Raw genomic sequence first — 22,252 nt, 5'->3', positions numbered from 1 at the left:
AGGCACGCACACACAAATACAATTTCATGCAAGGAAGAATTAGCACCCATTCGTGTTTTTTTTCCCCCTGCAATGCTTGACCTTTAAAGCATTCTTTAATTTGAAAAGAGGGTGCCATAATTTCCAGCAAGCTGGCTCTACTATATACTGTATCAATTACTGTCATTACTGTTTAATACATGGCTGCTAAGCGTGTAATATAGCGACTTAACACATTTCATCTGGATGGTTAGTTAGGGTTTGGGGAAAACAATGAAAAGTCAGTCACAAAAATATTATTTATTTCAAAAACGTGGGTTGAATCCAATGTTGCTCTTATTCAAAGCAGACCTATTGAAATTAATGCACATAATTAAATTCATTAATTGCAGTAGATCTACCGGTACTCTGTTCATAATGTACTTGGCTACAACCCCCTCTTATTTTGTAATACTCATATACATAGTTATAACTCCTTTTATTTAATAATACTCATGCATGCTGGATTTTTAAAAAAAAAACAAAAAACAAAATAAAAGTACCTGTAGCATTAAGAGGACACCGATTGAATGCGAGGTCCCCTGCTGGGGTCCTTTTCCAGACCATCGATATCAAATAATCTTCAGGGCATATTTCATAAGGTGCTGCAATTTTAAAAATGTGGAACGTGAATAGAGTGTTTGACAAACATACATGCTTGAATATGTCCTAGATTATGGTAACATCTCTTACTTGCTTGGATAGAAGATGGTGTGTGTGTGTGTGTGCGTGTGTAAACCTGTGACTTGTGTGTGGCTAGAATGTAGCATTGACCCGCCCACTTGTGTCTTTGTCTCCACCCACACAACTGGTATGCAGTCCCTGGAAAGTTCTTTGTGAGGGAATGTGGTGTTCGAGATGAAAAAAAGTTCCCCATTCCTGGCACATGCTTTGGAGCCAGCTGATGCAACAGGCTTATGTGGCTATCCCTCCCAAGGTTTTTATCCAGCTATCTGTGAGAGAGTGAGAGGGACCTCTCAAAGAGAAGGCCATCATCAAACCATACCATCATAAAACCATCACTTCAGGGTGTCTTGGGGAAGCAGGGCAATTAAAATGGTTTAACACTAAATTAAGACTGCAGTGTAAACAACTCTCGTTGTATCTATATCTGTAATCTCTCACCTCCCCTTCCCCCCCCACCAATAGCAGAACACCTGGGCCCAACCCAATATTTTGAACATTCAATCACCACATCCATTATTGTGTGTGTGTGTATCTCATGCATGTGCAGTCCTACTTCTGCAACAGGTTCATTGGACAACTATTTTGCTGTTCATATATTTATATAAGAAAGTACTTTGGCTTCTCAATACAAGCTGCTTATTGAGTATTCATCCTGATTTGCTTGCAAGGTTGTTCTAAGGTAATGAGCATTCATCCTCATTTGCTCCTCATTTGCTTACACAGAGGTTATATTTCTTCCTATCAATCATAGTAACACAGGGGTTTTTTGTGCTTTTCCCTGTCACTTTCCTAACCACAAAAAGTTTTTTCTGAGTTTTTTCAAAGCTGAATTTATTTTTTTATTTTTTTATTCCACTGCAGCACTTGAATCTGCTTTAAATCTACAAGTCTACATTTCCAGTATGTGACTGAATCCCTCCCACAAAACAGTAACAGCCTGGAGGCGACCCCTGTCTACTTGAAACAATTTGATTCTTACCACGAGGTTACAAACAAAATACATTTCATGGAAATGAGCAAGACCCCAGGTGGCAACAAGTTGGTGCCTTGACAAACATATCCTTGCAGCTGTTTCAGTGATGCCAATATGAAGTGCATAAAATAGGTTGCTAAATATGCTTCAGCATCAGCTCTCTCAAATCTTAAGAAAGCTGACAGTGCCAGAAGAGCAAGAATATGTCTTAATGGCAAAAGTTTAAGAAAAGGAGTTGTTTTCATTTCATCCTAAGTGCCATAGAAAAAAATAATTCTAAAGTATTCTGCTCTTTTCCCCACAGGAGGGATTCATACTGTCTTCTCTTACAGTAGCACTAGAGTATGGGTATAACTTGTGATGAGACTTATTTATTAAATCTAATGGGTGGTATTCAATTAAGTTTTACTCAAACCAGACCCACTGAAATGAACGATAATGTTTAGTTCATTAATTCCTGTTTGTCCCCTCTGAGTAAAACTTAGTTGAATACCACTCCATGGGTCTTTGGGGGTAGACACTCCTGCACTTTATGGAACTAATATTTGTATGGCTTTTATCCATGTTGCTTTTGAAAAAAACCCCAAACATATTATTAACATACCTAACACTAACAGGCAGGCAAGGGGCTGAGGAGCCCCCTGAAATTTTCAAGGAGGAGGCCGGGCGCTCCTGCGATGGGACTCCTTACGGCTGCGTTGGGCCCACCGAGCCTTCCAAGACCCTCCCACGGTTGTGACGGGCCTCACAGCCTCCTCCTGCCACATGACATCACACGAACGTGTGCCAGGCACCCCCAAAGTTGGATGGAACCCAGCACCTTTGCTAACAGGAACGAATGTGTGTTAAGGGAATCTGTGTGCATACTTGGACTTTAAAAACCACAAAGCCACACATAGCTAAGAAGTAAAAAATTACTCATTACTCTGCTAGAAATACAGAAAGCGGGTTTATACCAGGGTCAGGCTATCTGCCCATCTAACTTAACATTGTGTCTCCTCTAACTGGCAGCAGCTCTCTGGAGTCTCAGGCAGAGGTCATTACCATCTTTTTAGCTGGCAATAACATGGTTTGAATGCGGGGTGTTCTGCTTGCAAAAAGACAGTTTTATGACTGAGCCTCTCCCTTAATTGAAATGGCACATTACTGCATCTACAATCTCACAGCCAGCCTAATGTCTCATCTGAAAGAAGAGGGGAAATGTCCCAAATGGTATGTCTCCATATTATAGATGACTCTGTAGGAAAGATAGCACTCCATTTCAATATTTTGCTTTCTTTACCTAGTTTGGTATAGTCATAATCAGAAACATGGCCAAACATATCCTGCAGACTGCACCAGGTGGCTGCAATGCGCTCTGGAATACACCCTACGATTGAGGCAGAATCTGGAACCGCATATGAGCAACAAAGTTTCCGCATGGACACCAGGACTACTGGCATAGCTGTATGCATATATTGGATATATTCTGCTGGATTTTTACCCAAGCTTGCAGAGAGACATTAGGCAGCCAAATGCATAGACACACACCCTCAGTTATTTCATAGGAATCATGATACGAAGTATATTTTGACTCTCTCACTGCTGCATAAGGATAAAATATACAAGGAAAAAGAAGAAATGGGCTAAAAGAGATATACATCAAGCTTATTTCTGCTTGAAAAAGCTTCATTTGCTCTTTTTGCTTGCTATCATTTGTGTATATTTAACTGCAGTTTCGGGAAACCAAAGGGACAGATATGTCTTGGAGTCATGCCTCTGCTCATGCCTATTTGGGTCCAAGATTAAAAGGGGTAGCTGAGCAACTCTTAACTAGGCTCCCTGATCAATGCACATCCCACACACACACCCTCCTGCTGCTGTTGCAATACTGTAGAAAGCCGAAGAGTGATTGAGGGCTGTAATGAGGTCAAGTATGAGGAGGAGCGGTGGATAAAGAGGCAGCTTGATAGTGGCTATGCAAGATCCTGACTGAGGCCACTTCCAGACATTCAAAGCCCTCCTATTCCACTTTTACTGCCATGGCTTTCCTCATAGAATCTGCAGAACCGTAGCTTGTCATTCATTCTGTGTCATATATCACTGCAGTGTTTCCATCTCCGCCACTGAATCTTCTTAATTCAAAAAGAAATCATAGCTGTACTTCAACAAAAGTGTTGGTGGGCCCGCTTCTTTAGGTTAGTGCCAAACCTGCTGAGCCATTGCATACATTAATTATCTAGTCACAAACATTTCTATATTATGGGTAGTTCTCCCCGCCCTTCAGATTTGAGAAGCAGTTCTGTAAACTCTGTTCCTTACTTGACATATTTGTTTTGCTTCAAAATTAAGCGAAGCATGAATAATGCCTTTTAAAATACTGTAAAAATAAACAGAAGCTTTCAACCTTCAGAAAACATCACTGAAATTAAAAGATCCTGGGTTGGATCGTGCCTGTTTTGTAGACAGAGTTCCATTGCTGCTACTACTTCTGGTTTTCGTTGGCTGCATTACTTTCTTCCTACCTTTGGGGGTGGAGGGGGAACAATATTTCACCCTTAGGGGGTTTAGAACCAAAAAATGGACATGGGTGGTCTAATCCACTGAGCCTCTTGGGCTTGCTGATCGGAAGGTTGGCGGTTCGAATCCCACAACAGGTTGAGCTCCCATTGCTCTGTCCCAGCTCCTGCCAACCTAGCAGTTCAAAAGCATGCCAGTGCAAGTAGATAAATAGGTACCACTGTGGCAGGAAGGTAAATGGCATTTCCGTGTGCTCTGGTTTCCGTCACAGTGTTCCATTGTGCCAGAAGCGGCTTAGTCATTCTGGCCACATGACCCAGAAAGCTGTCCATGGACAAACGCCAGCTCCCTCGGCCTGAAAGCTGATGAGCTGATGAGAGATGAGTGCCACAACCCCATAGTCGCCTTTGGCTGGACTTAACTGTCCAAGGGACCTCTGCCTTTTTTTAAAGAACCAAAAACTTCTTAAGTGTGCTTGTGGCTGCTTTAATGAATGGTATCACATGGCTCCCTTGTCTGTGCCTTTGACTGCAGCCCAGTTTCTGCAATTTCTTATGTGTTGGGAGCCAGGTGAGTAATAGACATGCCTCTGAATTAGCTATGTCTGTCTGTGAGGTGTTTGGGGGTCATGGCCAGCTGAGTCCCGGAGTGATGGACTGCGGCAGTGAGATGCTGCACGTGTGTCTTTTTATCCCTTCTTTGGGTGCTCTGGTGTTGTGTTTCCCCCCTTTCTTCCTGGGCTGAGTACACACTGGCAATGGCTATAGCAACCGTGTATTTCTGCTACAGGTATAATGTGAGTTGTACAGGATTGCACTGTTAATCCAGGTGAAACTCTTCAACTACAACTTTTATGTAGCTATATGTCATTAATAACTGTGTCTGCATCATGTCTTAAATTATTTATTCAGTCATATTCCACTTTTCTACCATTAGGTGTTCAAGGTGTTGATGCTAATAATATGTGCAATTCCTATAAGCATCCTAATTGTGGCCTTGATTGAATCAAGACCATAGACTTAATTGGTAAACATCATCTACTATTTACAGTACATGTAACTTGTAGCAATCTTGGAAAATTGTATATGTTTGAAATATTTTCTAGCTGTGAGAAATATTTTCCACGCTGTTCATCTGAAGCTCTTCTTATTGAAACAATTCACATTTGCCCTATGCTTTATTGAAGTGTGTGTGTGTATGTGTGTGTGTGTGTGTGTGTGCTTGTGTTTGTTCTCATAGCCACTGCAGTTCAAAAAATGTGCAGCATCTTAAAGCAATATACTTCCCATTGCCCATAATAGATGGTTGCACATGCCCTGTTCCATTATGCACTGTCTCCTTAAGCACCCATATACACTTACCAAGAAGGAGTAGAGAAACAAAGCTCTGTTGAGCCCAACAACAATCCCTCCCAACACAGGTTAAATTCTAATTTATTGGGAAGGATCAATGAAACCAACCTGCATGATGAATTTCAGAACAGGGAACAACAATTCTTTAAGTACTAAAACTTTAGGTCAAGCTACCCAGCTACCCGGGAATTATAACAAATCTTGTTTGTTGCACAAACTTGTTTGTTAATTTGCTGCTATATTTGTGGTTTTATAGTTCATGTTTTACTAGCTGGTTTATTTTATATGTATATGATACACACAATGAGAAGGAAGGGGGTATTCAGAAAGTATAATTTGGATGGTGCATAACAGATGAACGGCTTCTGAATTTGTTGTTTGCAGAAAACCGGGGATAGAAAGAGTAATATTCACCAATTAATTTTGCCCAGTTATTATTTCAGACGATTTAACTAAAATTTGCCTTCGCCAAGAAGAAAAAAGTCCATAATTATATCTGAACACAAATTAGCCAAAGTAAAGCATGTTTAAGTGTTTTTAAGTGATTTCACTGGATGATTTAAACACATACTTAAATTCCCATTGAAATAAATGAGACTTAAAAGTGCTTTGGCTGGATAGTAGTCCTGCCTGTTTTTATTATTATTTTAAGGCATCTCTCTTGCATAGCTTTCATTCTATATATAATAGGCAAAGGACCACTGCTTGATGACAGAGCATATACTTTACATGCTGAAGCTTCCAGCTTCAGTTCCAATAATCTCCAGGTAGCAGGTGATCAGAAAAACCTTTCTGCTTGAGGACTTAAGAGAGCCACTCCCAGTTAGAGTAGACATGCTTGACTAGATGGTCCTGATATCAGGCAGCTTCCTATGTTTTCCCTATGGATGTCGTGAATCTGACCGGAATTCCCATGTAAATGTGTACCATCTCAGATGAATTTTATGAAAACCCTCAAACAGTTGTACATTTAATCACTTTTTTCAGACTTACAGATGTGAAGGCTGCTAATCATATTTAAAGTGACTGTCAGCTATCACCATTTAATCTCTGAGTTTTCAAACACCCACCAAAAATTCACTTGGGATTGTCAAATGTGACTGCTAATAATGTTCATCACGCTTTCAGGAATTAAGCTGTAATGTAGATCTGCAGATCTGGCATGGTTTTGTCTTCCAAACCCAATAGGAGAACACTCCCTTATATCTCCTCCACTCAAAATTATTCTAAATTAATTTGGCTGTGTAACTCATTAAGAGCATTAGAATGGCCTTCTGTGTCAAAGTCAAAATTGAATTCATAACTGAGTGTGGGGTAACAAAATTTGTACACTGCCCAAACATATAATTCCCAGCACCCCCCCCCCCCAAAAAAAAATAGTACCACAGGAATGTTTCTGATGGGTTTTGGGTAACTGTTCTCTTATTCTTACATGTAAATGCTAAATGTGATCGTGTTCAACTAGGAACTCAAACTAAGCTGCAATACTCTATAAGCTTCTTACCTGGGCAACGCTGCTCACTACACCGTCTAACTTCCTCTCCACTTCCTTCACATTGCTGCCCCGTAACAGCTGCTCCTTGGCATATCCGTATCCTCTTCTCCCAGCCACCATCACATGACTTGGAACACCCACTCCAGTGACCCCAGTGATTCCACTGACCATTAGCTGCTTGGAAGAATGCAATAGTCATGATACGAACAAATGGCATGATCACAAATTTTTAAGGTGCATAAACCAAGCCAAAAAATGTCATTCAACACTTTCCCTATCCCACCCTCAAGCACAATGTCACAATGCCATTCCCTTAGACCAGCCCACCTGTTTAAAGTTAGCTAATGGTCATTGTAATGGTCAGTTTAAAATTGTATTTATTTAGAAAAAATAATAATTTAAAAAGCTCTAAATGGTGTACACGTAAAATAATATAAAGTAAGGATTAGTAATACACAGATAAAATCATGAAACTTTTTTAAAAAATTAAATTATATGTCTGGATCAGCTTGATGAAATAGAAAAGAAAATGTTTTAGCAGCTGTCTCAAACAGTACAGTCATACCTTGGATCCTGAACGCCTTGGTACTCAGACGTTTTGGCTCCCGAACGCCGCAAACCCAAAAGTGAGTGTTTCGGTTTGCGAATGTTCTTTGGAACCCAAACGTCCAATGGGACTTCTGTGGCTTCTGATTGGCTGCAGGAGTTTCCTGCAGCCAATCAGAAGCCAAGCTTTGGTTTCTGAACATTTTGGAAGTCGAATGGACTTCTGGAACAGATTCATTCGAGGTACTACTGTATAGTGAAGATGCCTGCCTAATGTTAATAGGCAGAGAGTTTCAAAGCATAGATGCTGCAACCTGGCTTAGGTTCAAACCACCCGAAGGTCGCTTGTCTGCACCCAAGCAAAAGTGTACATGTTCTTTATACAGAAAATAACATACGTCATGCTGCCCAGTACTTTCCATCGCCCCCTTTGCCCAGTTAAGGGCACCGTTGGCACATACCCAAACATTACTGGGAGTTTCGTTTCTGGGCTCTGAGCCCAGCATCCCAAGCCCCAAGAGAAAGGTGACATTAAAGCAAGTCAATTAGCTTAAATCTCCACAGCAAGGAGATGGCTGCACTAGGCTGCAACACACTTACCTGGGGGTAAGTTTCCCTGAACTGAATAGGGCTTACTTCTGAATAAGCATGTGCAGATTAGCACTGTCAATGTGGATTGATCGTGCCAACCATGTTTTCATAGGTTCCACAAAAGCACAGTATTTTATATAGCTATCCCATGTTGTGTTTATTTAAACTGGTATCCTAACGTTTCTTTGTCCTGTTTTCTTTGCATTAATGAATGTGCTTTTTGTGTCCATATCTATTATGCTTTTCTCAGTATGATTTTCATTAATACCTCAGCACTGTGTTATCTCACTACAAATATTCATATTGAAAGGCCTAAGGAAGAATCCCTGTAATCTGTTTATAATAGCTGAAATTTGCAGCTTTTGCTCATCCTGCAGAGTATTTTAATCTTTAATGTATATTTCAAGAATATATATCTTTTTCCTATTTGAAAAATTGTTTCCAAACAAACTAAACACGTAAGGAATCCAGAATCTATAGAGGAATCATGGTTTCCTTATAAAGAGTCATCTTTGGCATCTGATCCTATGCTTAAAAGGAATGTATACTTTGACCTTCAGTAACACACTTGGAGGCAGCTACTTGTTTGCTTCTCATTTTTTTGCCAATTATTTTTCTTGATTTTCCAAATAATTACAAATCATTGCCAAATTAATTCAATTTCAATACAATTTTCCAAATCTGGCTTCCCACTCTCCTTTTAAGCTATGTCCAAGATGAACTCCTGTTGCTGCTTCTATTCCCAATTAATCTCTAGTTAACACTCTGCCCCCTAGTATTTACCAATATTATTATTCATTATTACATCCCTGCATACATTAGAAAATCAAGTTAACCTTAATTTATATCATGGATAGGCAAGCTAGGGCCCGAGGGCTGGATCCAGCCCAATCGCCTTCTAAATCTGGCCCGTGGATGGTCCAGTAATCAGCATGTTTTTACATGAGTAGAATGTGTCCTTTTATTTAAAATGCATCTCTGGGTTATTTGTGGGGCCTGCCTGGTGTTTTTACATGAATAGAATGTGTGCTTTTATTTAAAATGCATCTCTGGGTTATTTGTGGGGCATAGGAATTCATTCATTCCCCCCCCAAAAAAATATATATACCGGTAGTGCAGCCCCCCACAAGGTCTAAGGGACAGTGGACCGGCCCCCTGCTGAAAAAGTTTGCCGACCCCTGATATATATGTATCCAGTAACAGCAAGTGTGGTCATTACTCTATCTTCACTTTAAACATTTCCTTGATTTTTAATGAGTTCTGTTTTTCATTTATTTCTTTTATATATAATGGGTATTTTTATTTAAAAACAAACAAACAACAGTTTGCAGGGTCGCCAAAAGGCGACTATGAAAACTAAAAAAACAACACCGTAGTACTAAAAAGTCTAGGCCAAACAAATGGTCTTCACTTGGCACCAAAGAGATAACAAAGTTGGCCCCAGCAAGCTTCCTCAGAAGGCTTGTTCCAAAGAGAGGAAGCCACCACCGAAAAGGCCCTGTTTCACATCTTATGACTGCGGTGTAGCTGGAATGTGTCACGCTGCCATAGAGTGAAGGTCTGAAATGTCAAGAGTGCTTAGAATATTGTAGTGGGGAGAGCAGGGGTGAAATTGCCACCCAGCCATGAAGCTCACTGAGTGAGCCTGGGCCTTGCCACTATCTCTTAGTATAACTCACTTTGTGGGGTTGATCTTGTGCATCATCCTAACCTCTTTGAAGGGGGAAAATATTTATTTAAGGAAAATTAACATTTTTTAAACAAACTGAAATATTTCCCCATAATAACCTTCATTTTTCCTCTCTCCTAGAGAGGACCTTATGTACCTGTACATTCAGGATTGTAACACTCCCTGCTTTCAGCCCATGGGCCTCTGCACTCTGAGCCTCCATGAGCAGCTGCCGTGCATTGCCGACTCCTCTGCTGTGTGCCATTGGAACAGGTCACCGAGCACTGGCTCCACGCGCTCCACTCTTGCCATTGTCCATCAACTATTGCAATACACACAAAACAGAGATAAAATCCAGATTACCTTTACTAGCAAGGCTACCATGACAGTTTCTTGTTTGTTTAGTGCAGATTATTAATCTTATGAGTTACAAAATCCTGCTTTATCTTGGAAAATACAATTCAAGTAAATAATGAAGAGCACACAGAAATGAGCAGTGCACAGTAAATAATGAAGAGCACACAGAAATGAGCAGTGCACAGTAAATAATGAAGAGCACACAGAAATGAGCAGTGCACAGTCTTTGGGGATGGGGTGTGGGGTGGGGTATTGATGTGCCCACGGAGAGAGCTGCTAAACGGAACCTCTCCTCAGTTCAACTTATACATAGCTTTCAGCATGCCAACCATTATGCAAAAGGCTGTGCAGAGGTTACCTGCCAGCCCAGGTGCTGGGAAGAAGAGGGAAACAAATATTTTGACCTTCCCTTCTATATAATGGGTGCACTTGTGGTGGTGTGTGCATGTGTGTCAAGAGAGGGGTAAATGTGGTTAATGAATTCTGTTTTGACCTTCTCAAGTGTAGCAGAACCAACATCAGACTAGGCCGCACACAGTCCCTCCACTATTCTCTGCTTGCCTTGGACACCACTCTTTGATTCCCCTCTTATAAGGATGAAAGTCACCCTTTCTTTAGTCACCCTCACTGGTGATGGGCCAGCTACTCCACCTCACCAGTCATATCTCCCATGCTAGCTGGAGCCTTAAAAAGCAAATCTGATTCTCTAGCATCTGATTCACAGCATTTATTACAGGATTAACCAACCCGCACCATGATTGGAGCCACAACCAGCACATTCATCCGGATGGCCCTCAAGCCCAAGTACAAGGCAGAACCATGATTTTACTCCTGCTCCGTTGTACTGCTTGATCCCCATCACAGTACACTAGATGAAAAACCATCCCAAGGTGACTATGTACAGTCAAGTGGCATTGTTTCACACCTCAGGCTGCATTTGTGACAAGATTGCCTGTCGCTGACTTACAGAATCTTGCTGATGCTACCCTGTTAGACCATGGGCGATGCCAGTCCTTCTGTAGCATGATACATCCGCAGATTGGGCAGGGTAATACTAATGCTGAAGCATGGCAACCTAAGGACCCTGTGAGAAGTCTCGGGAGTTTATCTATCCATTTAGTCAAGTGCTTTGTTTTTTAAAAGGGGTCAGCCATGGTATGTGAGGAGAGGTGGATTATACTGGTCAAGAGTAAGAGTAAGAGAAGACACTATTTTAGGTACAACAGTACAAAACACAGTGTCACATTAGGCTGGTTTTTTGTTTTTACTACCCTTGTAAGCAAGTGGCACGGACATTGATGAAACAACATACTCCCTTGTAATGTGTTTTAACACAACAATTCTGAACACGTTTACTAGGGACTAAGCCGTATTAGACATAGACTTGCTTTCAAGTAAGCATGCATAGGATTGTGTTGAGTGACATGGATTTTAAGAAATTTGTCACTTAGATTGTAAGGAGGAAAAGGATTACTCAATGCATCTGATGGCGAGAAGAAAGAATGACAACATTTCAAGAGCAAATGTCGGCAACAATATAAAACTCTGAACTTACACAAAGATTAACATCAATTTGTACATCTTTCATTTCATCTAAGGTTTAGGAGACAAACAAAAATGTTGCACGGACAGATGTTTGGATAACAGGAAAAGCTTTTTACATAGGGCTGGGTATGCTAACGAGGGGATTGCAGGAGACATATAACATTCAGACAGTTACATGATACATATCTAACTTACATTATCATCCTTGGAATTGTGTATGTTATGTATTCTGAAATTAGCACCATGTGCTAGGATCTGTTTCAATGTAGATATACAGTGGTACCCCAGGTTACATACGCTTCAGGTTACATACTCCGCTAACCCAGAAATAACGCTTCAGGTAAAGAACTTTGCTTCAGGATAAGAACAGAAATCGTGCTCTGGCAGCGCAGCAGGGGGAGGTCCCATTAGCTAAAGTGGTGCTTCAGGTTAAGAACAGTTTCAGGTTAAGAACAGACCTCCGGAACGAATTAAGTTCTTAACCCGAGGTACCACTGTATATGTTTCATCAGAAAGTCTTACAAAGTCTCAGAATATAGCTGTTCGCAGATGATTATGAAGGATTAGTAACATCTTGGTTGAGTAGGAAACTGGAGAAGCATCTCAAAATATGGCTACCCACCAAATCTGCTTATTTTGTGACCTCATCTAAAGATATCCTACAGAACTTAATTGCACTGCGGGTGGTTGTATCTCTTCCAACTCCACAATTCTATGAACTTAAATTTAATTTCTTCCTATTTCGATTCTGCGGCACTATGATATTACAGGGAACAGGCAGGCCAAACAATGAGTAGAGAGTATGACATGTTTATGAAACATGATTAGGTATTGTGAAAATGGCTTAAATGAATGGTTAGCAGGCTACCCAACATTCCTCAGCTACTGATGCCCATTGAAGTGCACTGTAGTCTTTACACTTGACTTTTGCCTCCATCTACTAAACTTGCTAATGTCATTTAATATTGCTCTAAATCATGGGGATCGTTGCTGCCATAGTTAAGTATATCTTAAACTACTTTTTCCTTTTCCTTTCAGTAGCAATTTGTGAGAAAGAAAATAATTGGAGTAACAGAATTTGACCACAAAAAATGTTCAGTATATTCCAAACAGTAGGTGCCACACAGCTCGTAACATGTACATGCAGTTATGCTTCTTACTCAGGTGTAGTCATGGAGTAGCTGTCAAAGATTTCACTTAAAGTATCACATAGTTATCACCTGGGCATTATACTGGCAGTCCAAAGTTTTGAGTGGTATTGCTTCCACCCTGGTAACAGTGCCCCAACATGCTGAATATTTCATACAAATGGACCAACATGCAGTACAAAGCAGACATTTATAGAATTTATCAATGGGTACTATATACTGGACAATATCAGAAAGATGAGTTTTAAGATGCACCTTATAACAGTTGAATTCCCAACATTCTTATTAATTAACCCACTGCTGTCTTCTGTAACTTGTTGCAAACACCCTCAACCATCTCAGCATATACATGTGTGGCACCTAGAGAATGAAATGGGGTCCTTTTTTCATTCATCTGCATTTTTGTTCTGTGAACCACCCTGTGCATCACAAAGTTCCATGGCATGAACAGAGCTCTGTTCCTTGTTCTCTGGGTCCCACTCAGGGCTCTTGAGACATCATTTGGCTATTAGATTTACATATATCCAATGCATGTTTCATATATTTTATCTTTAGTGGCCAGGATTCAAAGAGCTAGTTAATGTAAGCCTAATGCCATACTCAATGTTGGTATTTCTTTTCCTTGAGCTGTGGACTCCTGTGCCATGTCACCAAGGCTGGATAAATATATTTAGGGGCCCCAACCACTTAAAAGATTATGGTGCGCTCCATATGTAATTTAAAATAAAAACAATACTAATACATAAAATGAAATAAAGTTTTTCATTCAAATTCTTTATTAAAAATATTTTCCTTTTTGTGCCCCTGCTTTGCATAGTCAGCCTATTGGGTAACCCAACACTGCATTCTACAAACTGTTTAAGAAATTCGCCTTCATGTCAAAATGGCTTGCTACGTGGCCGTGCTTCTCTTTAAGAACCACAAGCCTGAAGACCCCCTTCACAAAATGACTTGTATTGTTCTGTGGATCCCACCTTCTATCTCCAGGTTAAGGGATAAGAAATAGAGCACACTAAAGCAGTAGCTCTAAGGATGGAGTGAGAATGCAAGCAAAGCATGCTTGACTTTGCAAGCACTCCTGCTTGATATGTCACGAGCAGAACTGAGACCCATGTTTCTGCTTTGTTGAACCCCAGCCTGCAGCTAGCCCCTCTCCCAAGACCCTAAGAAAACCTAGCTATAGAGAAGGAGGATGGAGTGAAAGCCAGTGAAGGACTCTTAATAAAGAAGGTCCAAGTGGGTTGCCTGTCCAGCAGCAAGTGACACACAAGAGTGCCTTTTCCCACTGGAAAATCATGGGCTGCATGATTCCTAGAAGCTGCATGATTCCTAGAAGGATATGACACTCTGCTCATCATTTCCAGCCAATGGTGGCATTTGGGGCCTCTTTTCCTTGGAGCTATTCCTGCTCTACAATGAGGGGTTTCATTAGTTTTGGGGGGGAAGGTGACTGAGAAGCATCCAGCAAAAGGCTGGCTGGCATTTGCAGCCATCAAGCTGAACACTCAGATAACTCCTTGTAGGACTTCCAAGCATCCAACTTTAATGTCTAAAGTGTGCAGATGTTTTCTAAGGAAAACACGAGTTTATTTTTTTAACTAGCCCTGTTAGTGTTCCCAGGATGCTATAGGAATGCATCCTTCTTGTAGAGTTTAAGCTCAAGCTGCACAAAACAACAATGGAGACCACAAAGGTACTACACTGGAAAAACAAACAAACCTTGTAAGTAGCAAACATTTATTCTATATATGCTCACCAGGGCAAAGAGCAATATTGCAAGGCTTATGCTGTGTTTCAGGTCCATCACATGATCTTCCCCCATACTGGGGAGGTATACATGACCTTGTTCTAGTTCTTTGGCCTCGACCACATGTGAATGAGCACAAACTCCAAGGTGACCACTCCTCCCAAACTCCATGTACTGTAATAAAGCAAAGAGGCTTTAACAAGAAAATAACATGAGTAGCCAAGTGGGTTAAAAACAAACATAGTAAAACTGTAACTTGAATAACTTGGCCAGCATCCGAAGGAAGAAAACAACAACAGCATTTCCACCATTCACAAATATAAGTTCATCCAAGTTTAGAGCATTGCAGCATTAGTGTTCAGCAAGCTAGGCTTATGATTGGAACCTTTCATTTAATCATAAACATAATCATAATCATAATAGGTCAATAGGACTTATAGATTGCAGATACGGCTAGAACCACAGCCTTCAACCCAATACTTTGTTTCTCGTGTGTGTTGTCTGCTCCATTCATTTCACTGGACAACTGGTCTACATGTGCAAAGGAAATGTAGACAGAGATCTGTTTCTTCCACAGAATGAATGGGATACCATTAATGTTAGAGAACTTCGGAGATGCAATGGAATGTCTTGGACCTGAAGTAAACCACTGGAGTAGGGCATATGTGTTCTTCAACAACAGCACATTGTCAAAAAGCCCATTATATGGGGCCAGCTTTTTTGTCATGTTTATTTAGTTATCATGTGACAAATACAAAACAAATTGGTTACCATCAGGTAGATGGATAGACATGATCCAGTAAATGATCACTTATACCCAACAATCACTCAACTTCTTATGCAGATTGTTTAGTATACACAGGACCAAACTGATCAGGGCCCAGTTTTGACTAGGAAAATTCTGGGCAGCAAATGATTCAAAAAAGTATATGAGAGACAGTGGAATTTCCATGTAAGGTTTTTCGTAAGAGTTCAAAGCATGAACCACTGACATAATTTGATTTAGTTCAGATAGAGTTGCACTTTACTGCACTTTGTAACAAGAATTTCACCCATTTATCATGTTACATAAATTAAAAAATAAGCATTGCTTCAGTCACTTTCCTAAATTAGGATAAAACATAAACATTAAACTTCATTTGCATCTATTTGCATACATTCACATGCAGATAGCACAACCAAGAGGGCATTAAGCACGCCTAAGTCTGTGAAATCAACAGACCAGATTCAACTAAATGATTGTGCTAGCAGGTACCAGCAATTCCTCCTAGCATAATGAGACTTTCCTTCCTCTCCTCCCTCTGCATGGCCCCATTGGCTTTGAGAGAGGTCAGGAGAACTCCCAGAACAGCATTGGGAAGGGGAGAGTTGAGATTGCTGTGCCTGTGCTAACAGAAAGATTATAATAGCATGATGTTGAATTCCTATAGCTGTGTGCATGCAAACACACACACACACACACACACACACACACACACACACACACACAGTTTCAATGGGACATTATTATGACTCAGTTCCCTTTCAGGTGATAAATCTGCATATGGATTATGTTCCTTCCAACTGCAGAGGAGGAGTTCAGAAATCGATACCCCTGTATCCATCTACAAGTAGATGCCAAAGATAAGGGTGCCAGCCTAGTTGTCTCTCCCTGACATGACATTTTTCTAGGTGCAGCGATATATTCAGAAAACCATGTGAGCTGCCACCACCTGCAGTTTATTCTATAAAATCCAGGGTGAGTTTTACCACCTCAGTGAGAACTAAGCCTAAATATGCCTATAATCCTTTGGATTGTGTCCAATGTCTATACTAATTGCAATGAAGAAGATACTCATAAACACCTTTTCTTTTCCTTTCCGTTTACCTCTTTTTGACTCATGTCTACCTATTTTAAAAATGGAACAGGCACACCAATAATAGCAGGTTATTTGCAAAGGCTGTCAAAGCCTAAGACATGAAGAGGCTAAATTCCTTTATAAATTATTTCGTCTTCAGTAAAATATTAATGAACAAAATGCCTAGAGCAAGTTTTGCTTGTCTGCTATCAATGGGGCTTTGTATGTATGTAGTTTTTTCAGAGGAAGCATCACAAGTGGGGTGAGGAGTTAGCCCTGTTCAAGTAAATGGGAAGGATATCAAGTCAACATGTGGTGGGATGCCAGGACTATGCCTGCCTACCCTGGAAATACCTGGCATATGCACATTGGATATAATGTGTAACTGATATATTTCTAGTTAGAGTCTAATTCTTATAAACATGACAATGAGCAATTTTTGAATGCTATTCTCTACATTGGCATCCACCAATGACACATTATATCCAAAATGTATAACAGAGGTCAACCAGGGGTCCATGCATTTTTTATATTTTTATCTTTTCCTTGGTGACATGATCAGAACTTTTGGTAATCAAGTGCTGAATCAGATACCAAGTGGCTTAAATTATCTCCATTATTATGCCTCGAACTATGTTCAAATATGAAAACTCCTGTTTATCAAAATACGTTTGCATTTGTCAAAGCATGTTGACAATTGCCAATTCCAAGAAGGGTCACCAGCTCTATCAAGGATCACATCCTCCTGATGAAAAACAGTATAGGCTTGCCTTTTCTACCCACTGCAGCCACAAATGCTGGTCCAACCCTTCTGCTATTATATCTGAAGGGTTTAGCTGAAACAAGGTGTGTTAATTTTTTGTTAAAATGGAATCCAAATTCTATTCAAAGGAAATAAACATTTTGTGATCTGTTATACATAAATGGAAGTGGTGGAAAGTTAAAGTTCTGACTTAGTCATCTTGAATGTTTTGCCAATGATTGCAGTATCAAGATTGGGATAAAAGTATCTGGCACGGATAAAAGATAAGTGAACAGCAACAAGAAAGTGATGGAGATAAAAAAAATAAAAAATAAAAATGTGTAAGGAATAAAAATAGCATTTTTCTATTATTGTGAAGCCCCCAACCTCCTCTTGTTTTCTGGCTGGGTAATTGTTATTTATATATATATATTTAAATTTTCATCCACAAATAGCAGCACTTAAAAACAAAAACTGAAGTTCTTAGGATTAATCTTCTCCTCTACAGTTTTCTGATTTAGTGATATATGTGCAGACATATGGAACACATCCCTAAGTAATACCATCAGCTATGGATAGTCATTCTCATGAAAGCTAATTGCTTACTTAGATAATATATTCTACTTTAACTAGTGCCTTTCACTTCGGGATAGAAATTTATGCTCAGCTTCAGGCATGTTTTCTTTTGGAAGGCGATAATTAAGAGATCAGGAGCCAGTGTTGGGAACATATTGCACTCCCCGTCCTACCACAATGATCAAGTTCTTTCACTCACTTAACCATAAGTAACTCAAAGCAAAGTTCCTGTTTAACCAGGATTTCAGTGCAACATTATGCAAAAGTTAAGGTCATTCTCAAATCCTCACCCTGCTTAGCATTAACTGTGGTGAAGCTCGATGTCAACACTTCCTCTAAACATGGTAAGGGAGAAGGGATAATTGCCTTTAGAAAGTGGAGGAGATGAGATGATAGGGTTGCCATATTTAGAAGAGCAAAAAAGAGGACACATTTGCCGACTTCTGCTTTTAACTATGGATCACTATGGCGACTCTCATTTTACGTACCCATGAAAAAGAGGATGTGTCCAGGAAAAAGAGGACACATCTCAACCCTACGTGACTTATCATTTCTTAACCATGGTCAGGTTTGAGTCAGTGTTATATCTGCACCAGCCCTATTTGTTTTCCTCATGTGCAAAATCTAGCCATTCTCATATGCTGTGTGAGAGCTGGGCAGAAAAAGTTGTGGGTGTGTCTAGAGAATGGGCCTTTGGATTCCTTGAGACTTCTTCCTGAGGAGAGAAATGCTAGCAGACATTACTATTTGATGTTGCCAGAGTTAATATCACAAAGAATTCACTAGTATCCTCTACTACTTTTAGGGTGTGTAATTCACGGCACACTACATTGAACTCAGTGATGCTAATTTTTGAATATGAGACTATACTGTTAAAGTGGAAATGTAGTAATGATCAGACCACTAATCACTGCAAACCCCTGATTGTACATGTGAATGTTTTGGGGTGGGGAGAGATGGGATAGTTCAAAGAAACCAAAACAGAGGTGCAATCTATAAGGCTGTGTTCACATGGCAGCTTGTTCCATTTACATGACTTTCCCCTAATTGTTAAGTTCTGCCTTATACCTGGCCTTTCACATGATGTAAAAGCCTGTTTTGGAACTATAGTGGAATATAGTGTTTAGAGTTCACTTCCATGTTATTTGCTGTCAGGTAAAAATAAAATAGAATTCATTTGTAAATAATATGGAAATGAATGCTAAGCCTGTGCTGTATTCTACTAAAGTTCCACTGAATTCCACTATAGTTCCAGAAATGGCTTCTCTGTTGTGTGAAAGCTCAAATATAATATGGAAATTAACAGTTAGGGAAACTTTCTGAAAACGGAACAAACTGCATTGTGAATGCAGCCTAAATTGCCTGAAACCAAATCCACAAAGAGGGGCAACAGGCAGCATCTTCCCCTCATCCCACTGAATTCTCTGCTGTCATAGCATCTGGCAAAAGGCTTCACTCAACTTGCTTGCCTCCAGAATTTGGAGGTGGAAAAAGACCATTTTGACCTGGCTCAATTCAAAGCAGAGGCAAGGCAAGAACCTTTTGTTGCCTAGCTGTCTTTTTCATGTTCAATTAGCTCAGCTTCGGATTAACGTTGTGGTCATGTAAACCGATAAGGTATAGCAGAGTGATAGCAGAGTGATAGCAGAGGCTTTTGCTTTAAAAAAGCTGGAACTCGAAAATATGCTCTCAAAGCTCGTTGACAGTTCCAAAAGCATGAATACAACATAACAGATGACTAATAATTGCAGTCATTTGTCCTAAATTAAAGTCCCAGTGAGCTGGTCACATCTTTAAAGAGTTAGCGTTTCAAGTGCTTAGCATTAAAACAGTTCAATAACATCCACAATTTCATTGATTGGCTGCTAACACTACCTGGACAGAGGGCAGTGTTATTGCAAACCCTTGATTCTCTTAAAGGGCCGCTGCAGTGTGTCCCGTAAGGTGATACACAAGTTCTGGTTCGCACCTGCGACCCTTGACCACAAGTAACTGAACATGTACTCCATTGGGCCCACTCTTCCACACCAGATTCACCTGTATCCAAGACAATAAACAAACATGAATACAGCAATGAGTATTAATATAGATTTGTAGTAAAATAAATAAATAATAATAATAATGGCATGCAAGCATCATTTAGAAAATAATAATAATGATACTTTTTAATTAAAATAAAAGATTCACTAAAATGAAGCACCTATGGAAAAATATGCAGCAGAGTCGAAAATAAACACTTGAAAAAGAAAAGAGTCATGTAATATGTGGCATTAAAAACAAAGAAACTGGGATCTGGTTTTACTGGCATTCACCATTTTAGTCCGCTGCCTTTCATTGTTCTAGAAATTGCACTGCTCTCTGGACCCTACACCAACAGAGAAATCTATTTTAGATGACAGAAGAACAAATGAATGCACATGAATTATAATTATCACATCAAAATGAAAGTGGAGGGATGACAGCAAAAAAAAAAAAAAACCCAACCGCCCTCCATTTTTTAAATAAAAAAAAACTTTAAGGTTGTAACGTGCTTTTCTTTTTTAATCTATCATTTTTTTTTCTACTGGAAAAAGCTCCAAAAGTTTAAAACGTGAAACTTCTTCACCCTAGTTTGTGCTTTCTAAATAAAGAATGACTTCTTCTTCTTCCAGTTACACAAAGCACTAGATAAACACTGGGAAGAAGTAGTTCAATTTTCTTATTGCCTATGTTACAAAAAAAACCTGACTTCCCACATTCCAAATTAATTAAGGGGGGGACAAATTAAAACTTAATCCGGACAAAACAGATGTGCTCTTGGTCAGTTGGAAGGCAACACAGGGAATACGGATTCAGCGTGTGCTGGATGGGCTAACACAGATACAGGCTGACAGTTTAGGTGTGGCCCTGAACTCAACCCTGAGCATGGATGCTCAGGTTTCTGCATTTGTACAGTTGAAGCTAGTGCGCCTAGTCCTTGAGATGTCTGATTTGGCCGCAACAACACACATCTTAGTTACATCCCATTTGGATTACTGTAACACACTCTATGTGGTGCTGCTTTTGAAATGTGCCCTGAAACTTAAAATGGCTCAAGGAGCTGCAGCCAGATTGCTGACCAAGACTGGTTACAGGGAACATATGACTGATTTGCTTTAATAGATTTTATATATGTATATAGTTTTCCTTCGGGGTTTTTTTTTTAATGGTTGCTGGTTTTTTCTATGTATTTAGTAGTTCTCATTTTTATATGTAAGCCTCCTTGAGTCCTGTCAGGGGAAAAAGTAGGGGATAAATAAGTAAATAAATAAATAAATAATAATAACAGTAATAACAACAATAATATTCTCACTTCCTCTGTGAAATGGGAGGCCTTGAGTGTATTTACTTAACCCACCCTATATATATATATGAAAGGGATATTTGTCTTGCAGCCCTAATAATACTGACTAAAGGTTGGATCCAGAGGAAATCAGTCATGTTTAGTTAGCTAGTTGCCTAACACAAAGCAGTCTGTAGGTGACTTACAATCAAGTTTAAAGCATTAAGAATTTTTAAGCCATCAATTGAAATCAATGGAGCACTTAAAAAAAATAATTCTAATAGTCATGACAAATTATCCATGACAGACTTCTGCCATTTATTTCAATGGGACTAAAGCATGGCCAACTTCCTCTGGATTCAATAATCTGGGACCTGTTTAAAACATGGTAAAGATCTTGCTGCAGTACAATCTTGTACACTCCTAAGTAAGGCTTTTAAAATTTATTTAATTTCCTACACGCCTGACATTTGCTTTTGCCTTTGTCCAGGTAGTTTAAAGGAAAGGCCAAAATGGAACCCACAGTCAAAGCTGTGCTCAATTTGTTCCTCATTATGTAAATTAGATCTATACACCGAAAACAAATGATCATTTATCCCACAAAGACCTACTGACAGTGTACTAGCGTTAAAATCTAAATATTCAGTAATAATAGTGTTTTCTTATTCTTAATAGTACTTCCTTATTATTGAAATTTTCATTATTATTGAAACTGTCAATAGTATCTCTCAGCGTGGTGAATGACACTATTTAGTGGGAATAAATTCCAATGAAAATCCTAATTATTACATATTTTACATGGTTGTTTTTGTATATATATATATATATTAAAAATTATACAGTATATGGATGCTTTATGATGGCTATATTTGTAATGCCTAATAAAGGTTTGGCAAAGTAAGTAAGAAATTTTCATTTTCAGTGTTGTGTGGGTCTCTGCAATTTGATCATCAAAAGACAGAACACATGTAATATGACTGGGTATTGCATTTTTTTTTATTATTGACAGTAACAAGCACTGCTGAGCAGGCTGTCTGAAATGCAAAGGAGGACAAATGCTCAAGGCATTACATAACAAGCTTCACCTAACCTCAATTTCTTCCTCATAAATAGGGGTGGGACAACCTGTCAATTTTGGTTTCTCCCAGTTTAATATTTTTTCTAATAT

At 39.5% G+C, this 22,252-nt stretch overlaps 1 protein-coding gene across 6 annotated transcripts in view; it reads right to left on the bottom strand.

The window, feature by feature from the left end:
• Window positions 1-22,252, bottom strand: part of ADGRB3 (adhesion G protein-coupled receptor B3) — a 424,323-nt gene that overhangs the window by 243,089 nt on the left and 158,982 nt on the right. For all 6 annotated transcript variants that reach the window (XM_033143214.1, XM_033143211.1, XM_033143210.1 and 3 more), the window contains 5 exons: window positions 19,659-19,820; window positions 14,637-14,801; window positions 9,988-10,152; window positions 7,034-7,198; window positions 522-623 (listed from right to left, as the gene is read on the bottom strand). In XM_033143214.1, coding sequence (XP_032999105.1) covers window positions 522-623; window positions 7,034-7,198; window positions 9,988-10,152; window positions 14,637-14,801; window positions 19,659-19,820 — 759 coding nt within the window. The remainder of the gene's footprint in view (window positions 1-521; window positions 624-7,033; window positions 7,199-9,987; window positions 10,153-14,636; window positions 14,802-19,658; window positions 19,821-22,252) is intronic.

This window comes from Lacerta agilis, chromosome 3 (assembly GCF_009819535.1).
Source record: "Lacerta agilis isolate rLacAgi1 chromosome 3, rLacAgi1.pri, whole genome shotgun sequence".
NCBI classification, from domain to species: Eukaryota; Metazoa; Chordata; class Lepidosauria; order Squamata; family Lacertidae; genus Lacerta; species Lacerta agilis.
Note: the sequence above shows the minus strand (reverse complement) of the source record. Positions and strands in the feature narration are given on the sequence as shown.